This window comes from Trichosurus vulpecula, chromosome 4 (genome assembly GCF_011100635.1).
Source record: "Trichosurus vulpecula isolate mTriVul1 chromosome 4, mTriVul1.pri, whole genome shotgun sequence".
Taxonomy (NCBI): Eukaryota; Metazoa; Chordata; class Mammalia; order Diprotodontia; family Phalangeridae; genus Trichosurus; species Trichosurus vulpecula.
In genome coordinates this window covers 216,478,259-216,494,932 of record NC_050576.1, presented here as the reverse complement: position 1 = coordinate 216,494,932, position 16,674 = coordinate 216,478,259, and the positions used below count along the sequence as shown (strand labels likewise).

General features: G+C 45.0%; 1 protein-coding gene across 4 annotated transcripts in view; it reads left to right on the top strand.

The window, feature by feature from the left end:
* Positions 1-16,400, top strand: part of BAIAP2 (BAR/IMD domain containing adaptor protein 2) — a 171,514-nt gene extending 155,114 nt beyond the window's left edge. The window contains exons 13-15 of one of the 4 annotated variants that reach the window (XM_036754697.1): positions 160-194; positions 4,601-4,651; positions 14,607-16,400. In XM_036754697.1, the coding sequence (XP_036610592.1) occupies positions 160-194; positions 4,601-4,628 (63 nt within the window). In that variant the 3' untranslated portion in view covers positions 4,629-4,651; positions 14,607-16,400. Of the gene's footprint in view, positions 1-159; positions 195-1,497; positions 3,461-4,600; positions 4,652-14,606 lie in introns of those variants that run through there. The other 3 variants (XM_036754698.1, XM_036754695.1, XM_036754696.1) reach the window with 3 other exon arrangements.
* Positions 16,401-16,674: the final 274 nt, after the last annotated feature.

Genomic DNA, 16,674 nt, shown 5'->3' with positions numbered 1-16,674 from the left:
ACCCATCCCATGTTCTTTTCCTAAAGAATACTAGGACCTGGCTTTCTCTTCCTCTATCTCCAGTAAGTTGAACCTGGCACATTCTCAGGGTTGGCCGTGCTAGCGTGTAACTCTCAAAAACCTTGCAGCTGATATGTCGATTATCTTTTGCTTCCCCAGGGCCTAGATGACTATGGTTCCCGATCTGTGAGCAGGTAAGAGGGCTTTCTTTATCTTCTACCTTACCTGGGGATTAACATGCCACTTTTAGACTCAGGAAGATGTGGAGTTCATTGGCCAGGGAACCGGGGTGGGTTGTTCTCAAAGGCAGAGCATCTGTAGCTTGTAAAGACCACCCCCACAGGCATGCCTGGATGGTAAATTGGGAAGAGTGGGATTGAGATCTGGTGGGTAGGGTAGATGGGCTGATATTGGGGATCTGGGCCTACAAATACATTTATGAAGAAATCATGTTCAGGCCATTACTCAGTCACCGATCCCTAGGGATCCTTTCCTCTGTCAGTGCCCTCATTGGCTCATTTTCAGAACCCTTTCTTGGGGGTCTGTTTTTCAAGATTAGACAACTTGCCTCCAAGCTGGCTAGACAAATCCCTGGGTTATCTGAATGATAACTAGGAGCTTCCCTAGCCCCATTGCTCCCTCCTTTACCCAAATTAGAAAGTATACATTACCCCGATTGGATTTATGTACAATTGTCCTGTTGATGACGGGACAGGGTAGAGGATTTCATCCCCATATAACCTTCCTTTGGTTATGGCAACCAAAGGGGTAACAAGTTGGCCCTTCATGGAAATTTGAGATCTGGGCCAACATTTTTACAGGTTGAGCTGGGCATCCAGCAGAGGGCGTTAGGGTCCCCCCCCATCTCGTTAATTATCAGACTCTTTAACCCCTGCCCTTTGACCCTTAGTGTGGCCTCCTAGTTCCCACTCTCCTGAGGTGAGCCAAGAAAAAGGGTCTCAATTTCTTGTCATAGAATCTCGGAATTGGAAGGTTCCAACCCCTATCTGAAGTATGAATAATCTCTACACATGAGGCAGGCCTGGTTGTATAGCACTGGGATTTCCTATGACTTCTAGGCAGTCTTGGCTCACTTGGCCAACAGAGAGCCTTCCCCCTCCCACTTGAAAGGTGCAAGGCATTTTCCTAGCTCCAAACTTGGGACCCATGGCCTGAAATAGGTGATCGATCTAAAAAGGCAGAGAACAGAATCCACCTGAGGTGAAGTAGCTAAGGTCCCCGGCTGCAGCCTGTGCTGCTGCCTTCTCCCGTTCTTCCACCCTGGGAGCAGGGGACCCTAAAGAAACTAAATGATAGTCCCTTGCTGTCTGCCAGGGAGGGATGCCCCTTGGAGCTTCAGAAAAGCGATATTGCATGGGAAGGGTGGGGGCCTGTGTGCCTGGGGTGCAGGGATGGGGAGGAGCAGGGTCTATTGTCCTTTGAATACACCATGAAGAGTTCCGTCTGGCAGTTGTCCTGTACTTTTCTGTTTCACAGTGGCAGTGGGACTCTGGTCTCAACAGTGTGAGGACCCCTTGACTAGAAATGGCACCTGCTGCTTTGAAGAGATTTTCTGCTTCTCTTTCCCCTCCCCTCCCCTGCCTTGATTTCTCTGATTTATTTGGCCTCTCCCTTTTTCTTTTCCCCCTTTTTCAACTCATTGGTTTGTCCTTGGGTAGACTTTTTTTCCCCCTTGCCTTTCGGTTGGTGACATCTTAAACTCTGTGATCATCAAGGATCCATGGTGCTGCTTCATCTCTGTTTCTTTATCCTCCGTCCCTGCCCTGCCTCCAACTCTGGTCCAAAGCCTTTCAGAGTACAAACTGCCCAGCCGGGGCTGCTCCCTCAGGGAGCAGCAGCTTGGACGCAGTGTCTACAACCTTTCTGCTGCCTCCTTCTCCCCGTGTGCTTTTGGATGTTGACAATGCACTATCCCTTTTCTCAAGCTCTTTCCTGAGCCATGTTAGAGTCTGAAGGCAAAAAAACAAAAACAAAAAAAGCCCCAACTCCTCAGCAGATAAAGGACTCCCTCCATGGCACCCCAAAATGCAAACACACTCATACACACCACGAAACAAAACCCATCCAGACCCAATATGCATGGACTATGGTGTACGTACTGTTACTTTTTTTTTTCAATATGACTTTCGCTGGCTTCAAGGCCCAGTTTCTTTATTAGGAAAGGGAAGTCAGACTAAAGGCTCTAGAGAGACTAAGGTCTTTCTCTTTGAGGGCAGGCTTGAAATGCAACCCTCACCCCTCAACCCATCTCCGTATTCCCTTGCCCATAGGTGGCATATAGAAAAGTGGATTGTCAGGTTTTGGCCCACTAGAAAAGCTGGCTGGCTCTCTGTGAAGGAGAGTTGGGACATGATGCCCATCTGCTTAGGACCCAGCCCAAGGGGCCAATCAAAAGCGTCTTTCTCAATGAAGTTGTTTTATAAGTGTATATAGAATATATATGTATATATATATATCTTTTTTGTAGCAGGGTATTGTTACCTCACTTTAGCGCACCTGGGTAGGGGCTGGGGAAGGAATATGCACCCGACTAAAGAGAATTCCAAAGACCTTGATCGATTGATCGATCTATCTATCTTACCTGTAGTGATAGATAGATAAAGATTATAGGTAGATATATATATATTTTTTTCTCCTTCCTTTTGGAATTATTCCTTAAACCAGCTTTGCAGATTAGTCCCTACCATGTGCCAGCTCTCCTTCCTCATAGGCGTGTGGTAACACAAATGACATTAAATGATTGGACCTCACTTCTCTGGGCAAGTGGCTATTTGCAAGGCTGCTTTAAAGACCCGGGCCCCAGGCTGTCCCTTTATAGGGAGGGGTGGGCTAAGCAGGCAGTCTCCTGTTGCATTCTTTCCTAAACGCTGTCCATCTTTTTGTATGTCTTGGTCACTTTAGAGACAAACACATGGGACTCAATGGCTACTGGTTTTGTTTCTTCACCCACTGAATTCTGTCTGGGAAGTGAGTGAAGGGCCAACAGCCCCACTTTACCCTTTCCGTGTTGGTGAAAGCCTTCATTGTGAAGCCGTAGACACTTCCTTTTCCGGTGTGATTTTAAAACCTCCTACCTACCTGTTGACTAGGATGTTGTTGGCAATACATATGATATGTAGAGAGAGAAAGCAAGAGAGGGGTTCTTGTTTTGTGTTAAAAGGGGCGGGGGGAGGGGGAAGGCAGAACACGGACCTATGTACTAAGAACCCTCCGTGTTGGGGTGACGATGTTGCTAAAAGATCTTAAATCCAGGGGATTTTATGCTCAGTGGATTGAATGTATACACAAAATAGCAAAACTTGTATGAAGATTGTAAAGTACTGAAAAATCTTTTTTTTTTCCTTTTTCCTTTTCCTTTTTCCTTTTTTTTTTATCTGAAGAGAAACGTGCCCTGTACTGGAGTAAATTGTTTGAATAAAAGTTTTATTTATTGCATTGAGTTGGGCTTCAGTGACTTTTTTGAGTTTTCCTGTTTTGTCAGTGACTAGACTTGGGTATTGGGCATGTGACAGAAGAGATTGCTGCCTATCTAGAAATACCTCCACAAAACACTTCCAATGCCGCCTCATGGCATGGAGGTGTGACCCTGGCTTCTCAGAGGCTAGTCTATAAATGCGCAATCTCTGACAGCATCTAAGCAAGCTGCAAAGGCCTCAAATATAGGCCCAGTGATGGATTATGCATGTCTATTAACTATGGACCACCATCCTCGCCAGGGGCGGAGTGGTGCCATGTCACCAAGTTGTCTACAGCATGATAAATTTTTTGGGCTGCATAAACTCTTGAAGAGAAGCTCCTCCTTCATAGAGGCCATACGCGTACACATGTACAGCAGTATGATACATAGAGAGCTGTTTTTCTCTTTTCCCTCAGTGGATCAGTGTTTCCAAGTTCACTGGCATAATTTCTCTTCTCTGGACAACTCCTTGCAAGAGGGAATGGTTAATGACCTGATGTCCTGGCAGAATAACTTGGTATTATTTTAAAAAAGTATTACTTTTCCCTCCCTAGGCAAGCAAGAAAGGGGCTAGCTGATGTGAATGTAAGCTTGGGTTAGAGTGTGTTTGTGAGGGTTGGGGTTGGGGTGTAGGACACCAAACCCAGGGTTCCCGTTGCTTTGATTCTTCAGTTTGAATGGTATCGGAGAACTTGCCTTCTGGGGAGCATGGATCCAGTAAGGGGCATTTGAGGTTTTGCTTGCTAGGCTGCTCTTCCTCCCATTGTGGGCACACATGCTCCATGAGCTTACAAGGAAACTCTTGGTACCACTTGAGCAGTTGACCTAAAGGAAGAGAATGTTTGATTTGCTATTTCTTTCCCCTACCCACCACCCCCAGCTAGGCTCAGGTACCCGTGGTCTCCTTTCCTTTGTATATACATTTTTTTCCTCTCCAAAGGGTAAAACGTGTGTTTTTTTTATTTTTTTCTCAGCAGAAGCAGTGTGCAAACAAAATTATGGGGGGTGCCCACAGCTCCATTGAGCTCCTTGTTTGTCCTCAGATTAACAAAATGCCCCTTTGCTTACCCAGGGTGTATAGGCTCTACCTCTCATACCAACCGCATTTTGTTTTTATTGCAGTGCTGATGTTGAAGTGGCCAGGTTTTGAACTGCCCCCCCTGACTAGAGTTAGTAAGTTGCTCCAAGTTTTCATGTGCCAAACGATCTTCACTCACTGCCCGGTGGCTCTGGACAGACTCCTCAGATGTTGGCGTGCTTGAGTACCTGCCAGGATGGGTGGGGGTGGGGTGGGAGTGGTGGGGGTGGTGGCAGCAGCACTACTGACCCCACCTAACTAAGCACAGAGTCTGATCTGTTCTCATCTCTGAAGCTTAGTAGCCAATGCCTGAGAGTCTGTTGAGAGCCGTGGTTTCTTCACTTGGCTCTAGTCCTTTGCTTTTACCTAAATCCATTGGGAAAAGGTTGATTCCCTCCTTGGGCCCTGAAAATGGATTTTTCTCCTCCCTTTCCTTCCCTTTGCCCTCCTCTCGTCTCTATTCAGTCTAGAAGCTTCTGGTTTCTCTGTTGCCAGCCAGCCACACGTGTAGCTGCACGCCCATGCCCAGATTGACTCTGGTTGGCCTCAGCATCCTCTTCTCTCTGTATCACTCCTGGGATGTGGGGTCTGACTAGCTCTTTGGGATTTTCTCTCCGGCTGCCGCTGAGCCCTTCCCGGTGCTATGCTTCTGCCACCAATCAGGAATGAGTCATTTACCAGTGATCAGACTTTCTTCAGAAACGCTCTCATTAGTTCTCATCCAAAGCAGTTTAACCTGCTTGAGGATTTCCTTTGGTGTGTCTTGGCTCCTTGTATTGATGAGGCGAGCAGCATTTAGCTTTTTCTCAAGTGCCTTTTTCATCTTCACAATCTGGCCTGAGCCTTGGCCCCTCTGAAGTAGGTGAGTATTGCCTTGAGCAAGCAGGCCTGGGGGTGGTTCCCTCAGCCAATGGGCTGGGAGGGGTATGGTCTCCTGAATCCTGAGCTGGAGTTTCCCTGCTCCAGCCTTGCCCTGAGCCTCAAGAGTGGCAGCATTTTGTGGTTGGTTTCCAAAGAGTTGCCATCTGGCTGGACCTGCTACCCAGGGAGCCAGGACATGAGTGTCTATCCCCCTCACCCCGGCAATACACATACTCCCTCTCCAAGTTTAATCCATCGAGTGAACCTTGGGCAAAATGTTCCTTTGGTTGTCTTGGCTGGGAGCCTGCCTTTGTGTAGGATGTGAAGTAGATACCTAGTTGGAGGTGTGGATGAGTTTTTGTTGTTTTTGTGTCTGTCGGAGCTCAGGGTCATGTTGTGAGAGTCACCAACCGTCTGGCCACTTTGGCTCAGCTGAGGGGATGCTGTGCCAGGGGCCTGAGGAGGCCAACTCCTCTACCCCTCAACTCAGCTAGTGTGATTCTGTTCCTGCTTGTCTGTGGTTGTCCACCCCACTCCCTACCCCACCAACTTCCTGTTCTTCCAGCTGGGTTCCAACATGTTTTGTCTAATCTCCCTGTCTCTGTTTTCAGAATAGTTCCCTGTCCCAAATTTATAGAATGAGAAGAATTAAATTTCCCAGGCCAGTTGTCTGGTTTAGGGAACTGCTGCTCCCATACCACCCCTTATTTCAGGGAGAGATTCCTGCCAGCCCAAGGAATAGATCGCTTCCCCTTAAAACAGGTCATTAAATAGAGGGGCAGTGAGGGAATAACCTCATTGCTATAAATAATTCCTCTAATAATAATGACTTATATGGATATAACACTTTACAGTTGTAAAGCACCAAATTAGATTTCATTTGGTCATCCCATACTGAGGGGATGGGTATCACCCCCATTTTGCAGATGAAAAAACTAAAGCCCAGAAAATCTGAATAACGAAAAGCTTGATAAAGCCCGGATCAAAACAAGTCTCCTGACTTGCAAGTCTGGCCAATGCTGTAGGACCTATCAGAAGGTTAGGTAGCACTCACATCTGCACCTTCCCCCTGCCCCTACCACTGCCACCCCCAACTTGGGCCCCCTTGAAACAAATATGAATGATATATCTTCCCTCAAATTGTCCCATAGAAGCATAGCAGCCAGGCCTAAACAGCAACATCTCTCTTCCTAAGATCTAACTTCTAAGCCCTAAGCTTGGACACTTTCAGCCATATGGCAGGAATATGTTTTCTGACCACCAGTCTGGCTTACAGACACCTCTCTCCCTTATCTTCCCTTCCTGTTTTTGTCTGTTTCTGACTCTCCTCCTACAACCTTATTCAAGGTGGACTGCCCCAAGCACTTTTCTCTCCTTCTCCTTTCACAGAGTAAGCCATATATTAGGGGATTCCATCAAAGTTCTGCCCTCCAAGGTACTCGCCACCCTGCCTGGGCCAGTCCCCCATCACTTCTTCCAAAGTCTGGTCACCAGCCAGCAGGGCCACAAAAGAAGTCCAAAAGGAAGACAATGGGAACAGCTCTAGGCCATGGTTATGGCTGCAGCCCTCTCTGCCTTCGACCCTACTTGGAAACAGTGTAACTGCTTTCAAGTGCAGGACTGTCCTTGACACATTCCCTTGGAGTTTTATGCTGGGAGAGGTGGAGGAAGGAAGTTGAGAAGAGTCCTGGACCCCTAGGGAGCTGCTGATCAGGATGCTGGCTTTCCTGGCAAAGACAGTGGAGTTCAGTGCCATCCATTCTAGTTTCTGTGTACCAATATAGAAGGCTCTTCAGACTCAAGGACAGTCTCTAAACTCCTGCTAAGTCTAAGGCCTCTTCTGTTCACATTTTTCCTTCCTGAGGAATTGGTGCAAGCAGATGTTTCAGTGAGTTTGTCCTCTTGGTTTGCACCCGACCCCCACCCCCTTAGGTGAGGCCCACCCTGAGAGGCAGGGCAACTCCAATCCAAGATCTAACACGTCAAGAATCCTCTCCAAAGAGGCCACTCCACAAGAGATAATTAAGTATCGATTAATCTAAGCCCTGATTTTGCTGATTTCCTGCAATTACAGTTAACCTCCACCCAGAGATAACGCTGAATTGGGTACAGTATTGGAGAGTTACCATTTTTGGAAACTGTTAAGTGTTTCGTTTTGTACTCTTTTTATAATTTTTTAAAAATTTAAGGTCACCATTAGTTTTTCAAATGTAAAAATATTATTTAAAAAAACTTGGCTTGATCATTGAATGTGTTTTACATTATTAATTTTTTCTGAAGGAGGTTGGACCCATAACTTCATTTGTGTGGCAGAACTCCTGGTGTGGAAACTGCCTATAGCTTATAGCCTCATAGCATATTACCTGGAGCATTGAGAGCTTCTGTGATTTGCCTATGACAAATCAGTATGTGTCAGAGGTGGGCTCAAACTCACAGCTTCTTGACTCCAAGGCTGGCCCTCTATCCTATATATATATGTATATATATCCTATATACATGTGTATATGTAAATGCATGTATGTATTGATTTATACACACGCATATATACATGCATATACGTATGTATACACACACACATAATTTTACCAACTAGATATACATATACACATATCTATACACATAAACATGTGTTTATACATACCAACATGTAATATACATAAACACATATACATGGCATATAAGTATAAATGTGTGAATGTAAATGCACGTACATATTGGTTTTCCAATCATATATATGTTATATATACAAATAATTTTACCACACTTACCAAATATATAAATATATACATGTTTATATATAAAATGTGTTTATACATATAAATGCATAATATACATAAACATATACACACATATTTGTATATATCTGTGTATACCGATCATATATATGTTATATAGACAAATAATTTTACCAAATTTAACAACTAAAGCTATAAATATAAACATATTTATACATATAAACATTTTATACATAAAAACATGTAAATATACATAATCATGTCTATACATACATATCTAGCATTTATATAGCATTTTAAGGTTTGCAAGCACTTGACAAATTTCTCTTTATTCTTACAACAACCTTGCTCAAATGCTTTTATCCCTACTTTACAGATGAGGAAACTGAGTCAAGCAGCTATTTAAGTGACTTGTCCGGGGTCACATAATTAAGTGTCTGAGGCCAAGTTTGAATTTAGATCTTCCTAACTCCAGGCCCAGTGCTCTCTATCTTCTTCACCAGCTAGTTGACCCTCTATCCTAATGTCAGGCTGCATCTTACATAAATTCAGCTAATTATAAGTTCATCAGCTAAATTTAATTTTAATTTTTCTCGTTAACAACTGGAGCGACTGACTTTTAAAAATCTGTTTGTTTTTTCCAGTTGAAGCAATAGCTTTCACCATTCAGGCCCTCTTTATATAGGGCATTGGGCCTGCTTGTCGGGAAGACCTGAATTCAAATTTGCCTCAGATACATACTAGCTGTGTGACCTTGGGCAAGTCATAACTTCAATTTCCTCAACTGTAAATGGAGATCATAGTAGCAACTACTTCCCAGACTTGTTAGGATCAAATGAGATCATTTGTAAAAGCTCTTAGCACAGTGCCTGGCACATAGTACATATTTAATAAATGCTTCCCAAATAAAATCTGAGGACCAGCCTAGCTAAGTTTGTTCATCTTCTTGACTCCAGTCTTGGGCAGTAGGTGCTAATTTTCTTTTTAATCATAGCTACTATTCAAGAAGATGGAGAGAGTGAGATAATGGAAATCACAGGGGGTTGAAAAGAATCCTTGCCCCGGTGAAATCCTGATTCTCACCCAGTATGAGAAGACAAAAATGGGAGGGCAGAAGAAACCACCAGCATTTAGGGCGCAACAGAGAAAATGAGGTGTTCTGGATTTTGTTTTCAGATAGCATGATGAGAGGGAGCCAAGAGGTGAGGAAGAAAACCCTAAGACTCACCGAAGACAACTTTCATCAGGTGGATTGTTAGAGAATCAGCCTCTTTCCCCACCCCACCCTCCCTGGAGGCAGGGGTGGCTATCAGTCTCTGTTTTTGTGGTCCCATCCTCCTTGGGCTGATGGAAACCAAAGATCTGTCTATAGCAGGGGTTCTTAACTTGCAGTCCATGGAACCCCAAGGGGTCCGTGGATAGATTTCAGAGGCTCCATGAATTTCTTTTTTAAACATTTTCACCAACTTTTTCAGTGTAACTGTTCTCTTTTGTGATCCTACGTATTTTGTTTTATGCATTTAAAAACATTCTGAGAAAAAAAAAATAAAAAAAAAACATTCTGAGGAGGAGGTTAGTAGGTTTCACCAAACCAGCAAAGGCATCCACAGTACAAAATAGGTTAAGAATCTCTGGTCTAGACTGAGACAGGCTTCTCTCTGTCATATTCTTTTATTTCATATTCCCATTTAGGCCAATTTCCTCTTTCATGAGACAGTCACTTTCTAGGCGAAGCTCAGGTTCAGACTTTTGACAGTCTTGCTGTATGTGGGCCATTTGACGACTGTCAGAATCCTGCCACCAGATTTAGTAGCAGTTAATGACTTGAACTTTACAATCATAGGAAGTTTTGCAGTTGAACCGAGAAGACTTTCTCATCACCCACCATATTCCCTTTTCCCTCATCACCCACCATATTCCCTTTTCCCTCATCACCCACCATATTCCCTTTTCCCTCATCACCCACCATATTCCCTTTTCCCTCATCACCCACCATATTCCCTTTTCCTTTTCCTCCTCTTCTCCCTAGTCTTTTTTTTTTAGTAAGCCTCCCATCCAGTTTGATCACAGGGTTTCAACACTATTGTTTCAGAATTCGAATTCTTGCTTTTCCCGAAGCCAACATCTCCAGCATGTATATTCTAACCTGTCCTCCTTTCATTGGTCCCTGAGTGAGTGCCCAACCTTACAGTTCACTATGGAGCAGGTGTAAAGCTTGGGGCTCAGAGCCTTTTGCAGGAGTGAGGACCTGTCTCCATCATGGCCTCCCATCTGTACAAATGTTTATCACAAGTACCTGTTGTGTATCAGGCACTTTTATATGCTTTCGTATGAATAAACTTTTACAAGTTAGCCTGTTTGAAGCACTGTGTAAATGCTATGGTCACGAGACCAAATACATCACTGCTTTCTTTTGATAGTTTTTAAAAATTAACAAGCATTTATTTTATCTATGATTTATTTATGAGGCGAGGCAGAGATGGAGACAGAAGAAAAACTCTTGTAGTAAATATGCAAAGTAAAGAGGTGGCTCAGCGAGTAGAGCGCTCGGCCTGGAGTCAGGAAGACCTGAGTTCAAATCTGAACTTGGATACTAGCTGTGTGACCCTGGGCAAGTCTCTGTTTGCCTTAATCCACTGGAGAAGGAAATGGCAAACCACTCCAGTATCTTTGCCAAGAAAACCCCAGGGATAGTATTAGCACGCTATGGTGTACAGGGTCACAAAGAGGTGGATACGACAATGGAACAACAACAAAGCAAAGTAAATTCACTCATCTGCCTGGTGCATTGGATAGAGTTTTAGACCGGGAAGACCTGAGTTCAAATTCAGACTCAGACACTTACTAGCTGAGTCACCCTCAGACTTGCCTCACCAGGAAACTGCCTCGCTTTATTCAGGAGGCTCAGATGAGATCAAATGTGTCCAACACTTTGCAGATCTCTAAAGCTCAGTATAAAAGCTGGCTATTGTGAATCCTTCTGCATTTGGAGTCCTTCGCTTCTGTGTTGGGAGAGGGGCAGGGAAGAGGGGGCATAGCATGCTTCATCGTCTGTCATCCTGTGTCGGGCTCTGTCATTGCATCGATCAAAATACAGCTTTCATAAGTGACCGCAAGATACTTCCTAAAAGGAAAGGAAAATTTCCCCACTCAGATTCAGAGTGTGAAAGTGGTGGTGTTTGTTCAAAGATGACTCCAGGGATTTAATGCCTTCCTACCAATCCATTTTTTTTTTGCCAGAGCTCACACCTAGTCTACAAAGGAAACTGCTGGGGGAGGCTTTGGGCTGGGTTTGGTTTGGTTTTTTTCCTTCACAATAATATGGTTACTTAAGGACAGTGATGTTCCTTACACACATTGTAGGAATTGTTTGTTTCCCTCAGGCTAGATTTTTTACTAAAGGAGGGGACAAACAGAAACATCGTTTTTATAAATAAATTTATAACTAGCTGGTGTATAAACACTCTGACACGCTCAGCCACTGCCTCCCCTCAGATGGTAATGATCAACTCTCCTGCCAAGCATGCTGGCCTTGGCCTCACTTTTTAAGTCTGGACAATGATTTTGCCACAGAACATTGTGAGAGAGTTTTAAATAGTAGAAATTCAGTAAAAAAAAATATGGTTAATTATCCTGAATTATGATAGATTTGCCTTACAGTGAATAAATAATAGTAACTTGCATTCATATATAACACTTTAAGGTTAGTAAGGCAATTTTGCAAATATTATCTCATTTGATTCTCGCAACAACCCTGGGAGGTGGTGGTGTTCAGTTGCTTTTCAGTCATGCCTGACTCTTCATGACCTTATTTGGGGTTTTCTTGGCAAAGATGCTGGAATGGTTTGTCATTTCCTTCTCCAGCTTATTTGACAGTTGAAGAAATTGAGGCAAACAGGGTTAAGTGACTTGTTCAGGGTCACACAGCTAGTAAATATCTGAGGCCAGATATGAACTCGTAAGATCAGTCTTCCTGACATTCTATCCACTTCACCACCTACTTGCTCAATTATCCATTTTATAGAGAAGGAAACTGAGGCAGTTATGGTTAAATGACATGCCCAGGGTCACACTCCGAAGCCAAATTTGAATGTGTCTTCTTAAGCCCAGACTCAGTCGTTGTAGATCTTGGTTTCCCAGGACAAGGAAGGAACGGATGCCAACTTCTGCTAACTCCTGGACCTTTCTACTTGCTCTTACTCCTCTGCCCACAAGCTTTTGAGCAAATGGAGCCAAGAAACCATTGTTTTCTCATCTCTGCAAGAATAACTGGATGCTATCAGTAGCATCTCCTCCACTTCCAATCTCTTGAGACCTAATCAGAAATACAAGCACGTAGTCACTCACCTCTACTTCAAAAGAAACCTTCGAGCAAGGGAGAGGGCAGATTTATGGAAACGGTGATTTATTTCCCCTTGGAGATTCCACGTGCCCTCAGGGCATGTGTAGGAACAACTGGGATTCGGTGGTATAGACAGTTATGCCATCACATAGTTTTCTAAAATATGTTTTGGGTAAAGCAAGAGCTATGCAGGTTTGCATGCATCTCTTACCTTTTTTACATCATTCTTAAGAAAAAAGATTTATATAATCCCAAGCCTTTCATGTTAATAAGGAAAACAATCTTGTTTTTCCCCTCAAATTCTTCCAGTTTTTCCCTCCTGGGCTTTCCCAGTTGACCTATCCTTCTTGCCTGCCTTGCTTGCCCCTGGCTTGGGTTAGTATGATCTGCCCTTTCCTTCCTGTCCCCCAGCCAGGCCCCTTGTGATGAGTTTCCACTTCAGCTCTCTCCAGCACTAAAAGGTAATATGCCACTCAGAAGGCTTGGGGACCAGCTTCCTCTGGCTCTACCTGGGAGCCTGCCTCCCCTGTCTGTGCCTTAGGCTGACCCACTGTTATGTCCTGTCTGTGGTGTTGCTGCTGCCCAAGGGCACCTTATGCTCAACCTGTCTTGTCCCCTTCACTTGCTCATCTTTTACACCTGGCATCCCTGGACCCCAACTAGAAGATGATACAAAATGGAGAGGAGTCTTCTTCCGTTTCCCTGTCCCTCATAGCATTCTGTCCTTGTCTCGTTCCATCGTGCCCGCTTGTGTCTTGTCCCTTTGGCCCCAGGTTGGGCCGGTGAGTAGGTCAGGATGTCAAATGGGAGGGAAGCATGAGATCAGTCCCAGAGACCCTTGCTTCTCCCTGGAGTGGCTGGTGAAAGCTGTGGGGCTACTGCTTTTGGCCCTTCGTCTTTCTCCAAGTCTCCTGAGAGGAGGAACCATCACTCGCTAAGACCTGGGTTGCCATCTTAACAACTGACCCTTGTTGTGATGCAGGTCCCTGCTGGAGCCCAAGATGTGGCTGCATAATGTGTGTGTGTGTGCGCACGTACATGTGTGTCAGATGCAATACAAAGGACCAGTGCTTGGGCGTACCTTGTGCTTGCCTTGGGGCTTTGTGGAGTGTTAGGGACAGTTGTCCATCTGTGTGTGTATCACATAATGTATCGCTAGACATAACATTGTCTGCATCTGTGTGTGTGTGATGTAGAGAGATGTTCCTGTCGTGTTGGAAACTCCTCAAAGAAAAGAGCTCATCGGCTTTAATTGGGATCCCAACTGATTGGTACTTTTCTCACTAAGCTCTTCCATTTGGGCCACATTTTGGGTGGTGCTTTTGAAGGTCATTAAAGACCCCTCTCCTGAAGGCACCAGTTCTTTCTTAACCTTGCTCTTATGCAGCAAATTTCTGTTTGGGTGATGGAGAACAGCTGGTGGGACGCTCCCATCGAACATCCTAGGTGAAAATAGCTGGACGTGGGGTAGTTTCCAAATTCTCCCTCCCTCCCTGCCCTCTCTGGTAGATGGGGTGGCTGAACATCCTTTGCTATCTATTAGGTGCCCTCTAGCAACTGGGGAGTAGTTCCCCTTGGCCCCTTCTGTGACAGAAGTGGGCAGAATAGAGTGAATTCAGTGGAGGAAAAGATTCTGATCCATCGTGTCTGAAAGACAGCTTTGAAATCTCAGATATGAGAGCTCTTGTGTTTGGCTCAGTGGAGAGAATCCCACCCAGGCCCATTATAGGAAAGGTGCTAAAAAAGGACTTTCATACCCCACCATTATTCCAATACTCATCTTTAATTTGCAAGTCAATTTTAAAAAAGAGTTTGTTGGAAATTATTTAACATCAGCCAGCCTTGCAGACAGATAGTTCTTAAACTCAATGGGGTGATAAGGAATTTTTTAATGGTATATCTAAGCACTGACTCTCTCCTTGCCCCATCTTGCTGTCTGTCTGCAAGGCTTGGTTAGGCCTGAGGTTGGGTGGAATAGGACCAGATGAACTTGGGAAATGTAGGCCGGAAATGAAGCCAACAAAGCCCATTTCCCCCAAGCTTCGCCCCTTCCTCAGCAGGGATGCTGGAATTATCTTCATTAAAGACTCGCTTTTTCTCTTCTCTCCACAGAAATCCCTTTGCTAATGTTCAGCTAAAGCCGACGGTGACAAATGACAGGTCTGCCCCTCTCCTCAGCTGATAGCAGTCTTCTCCAGCTGGTGTCGCCATTTTAGACCCATACACACAATCTGTTTTGTAATCCTTTGCATGTTTTCCTGAGTGTCCTTTGTTTTGGGGGTGGGGAGTGTTTTTCCTCTTGGCTTTTTCCCTGGCTCCATCCACCCTAGCCTTCAGCCTTACCTGGGCTGGATCCCAGGCATTCAGGGGGAAGATGGGGGTTGGGATGGTAAGAGGTTTTCCTTTGAAATCACCTTGTCTGAAGACCGAGTGAACTGGGACGAGTTTTCCCCAGAGTTACAGAACCAATGTGGTTGTGATCTAGGTGGGCTACTGAAAGCCAGAAAAACTCTGTTTTTTGGGTTTCCCCTCATGGGTCATTTAGTTTAACTTGCCTCAGGAGTGGGCCAAAATAAATCATTTCTCCATGCCCCCTCCACTCCCATTATCAAATTTAGAAGTTTCCTCAAAGGAATCAGGGCCTCTTCTGTGGCCCATCTTCTGCCTTATTCCTTAGTATCTCCCTGACCCTGACTTTGGACAAGAGTAAGGTGTTCTATAAAGTGGGTTACGTTGGTATTGCAGGATGGGGGAAGGTGGATGGTGTGTGCAGCTGTGACTCTAGCCCTAGCCTCATGTATATTTTATAGATTTGTTACTAGCTCAAAGTGCCAAACTCCACCAAAGCTGCTTTTAATGATCTGCATTACAGCAATAAAGTGGGTCCCTTCTGCCCTTGCTCAGTGTTACCTGCCTGCTATAGTTAGTACTCATGCTGGGGCCCATCCTTCTTAATCTGACTCAAGGGGGAAGGATTTTAAAACCCCCCACTATATTTGGTCATTAGGCAGGCAGTGGGACTCTAAGAGGTAACAGGGAGAAGGCAAAACCCCAACAGGAATCTATCCTGGGCTTAGGAGGAAGGTGATAGAGGCTGGGTTGGGGCTGGTTCCTTGCCCTAAGGATGAGGTGACTCCAGTTTCTCTCTCCATAGCAGGAGAAGAGAGAGCAGGCCTCTGGAACCTTTACCCTGTCCCACAGTAGCCCTCAGCTCTGGCAAAGGGGTTAGCATGGCAGTCCCCTCACCCTGAAACTACCCAAGTCAGCTGACTGTCATCACCCAGTGAGTTTGGCCACTGATTTCTTTAGCATCATTTGGGCTCAGCTGTTACAATGCATTCTTGTGGTCTGTTATAGTTTTGATTTCAGTATGAGAGGAGAGCTTTGAGCCACCTCAAGACTCCGTAGTCTCCCCTTAAATATAAAGGAACAACTCTTTGTTATCTATAATCTGTTACTCCACTCTCATCTTTCTCCCTTCTTCCTCATCAGTGCAAGGCCCCCAGCAAGGCTGACCGAGGGTGAACTGGAAATATGGAGGGAGGGAGAATTATTTGAAGGATGTGGGGGGGCGGCGGCGTTGAGCAGGCTTAAGGCCAGTAGCCTGGGGGCATCCCCAATCTTGCAGGACTCAGGCAGTTGAGGCCTGAGTATTTTATGCATCTACATTACACGTGGGTGCTGCTGGCTTCAAGCTTGCCTTCATCTGCAGTAAGCTGTTACCCTCTACCCTCCATTCTGAGTGTGAGCTCTTCTCCCTAAGCTTCTGGCCCAATGGGAAACCGTTGGGTATCAGGAGAGTTAACATGGGAGCTATAGTGTTTGCTATAGCCATTATGGGACCTATGGCTGAAAAGCTTTTTGTTTGGAAAAATAATTTATAAGCAATTAAAAAAGCTAAGCAAAGTGTGTAGCCTATTTCCTTGCTGACTCCAGCCAGGGAAACCCTCTTCTGTGCATTCTGAAGAGAGAGGGAAATATTGGTTTCTAATCCTGATTTGGGTTGTCATGTCTTCACACCTCCCTCCCAATGTTCCATCACTCCCCTGACCCGGGCCACCCCTCCTTTGTTCCATATGGAAGTGGAACATGGATGAAAAAGTTCTCTCGGCTTTCCAGAATTCAGTAAACATTTATTAAGGTGCAACTGGGCAGCTGGTGGCCCAGTGGGTAGAGTGCC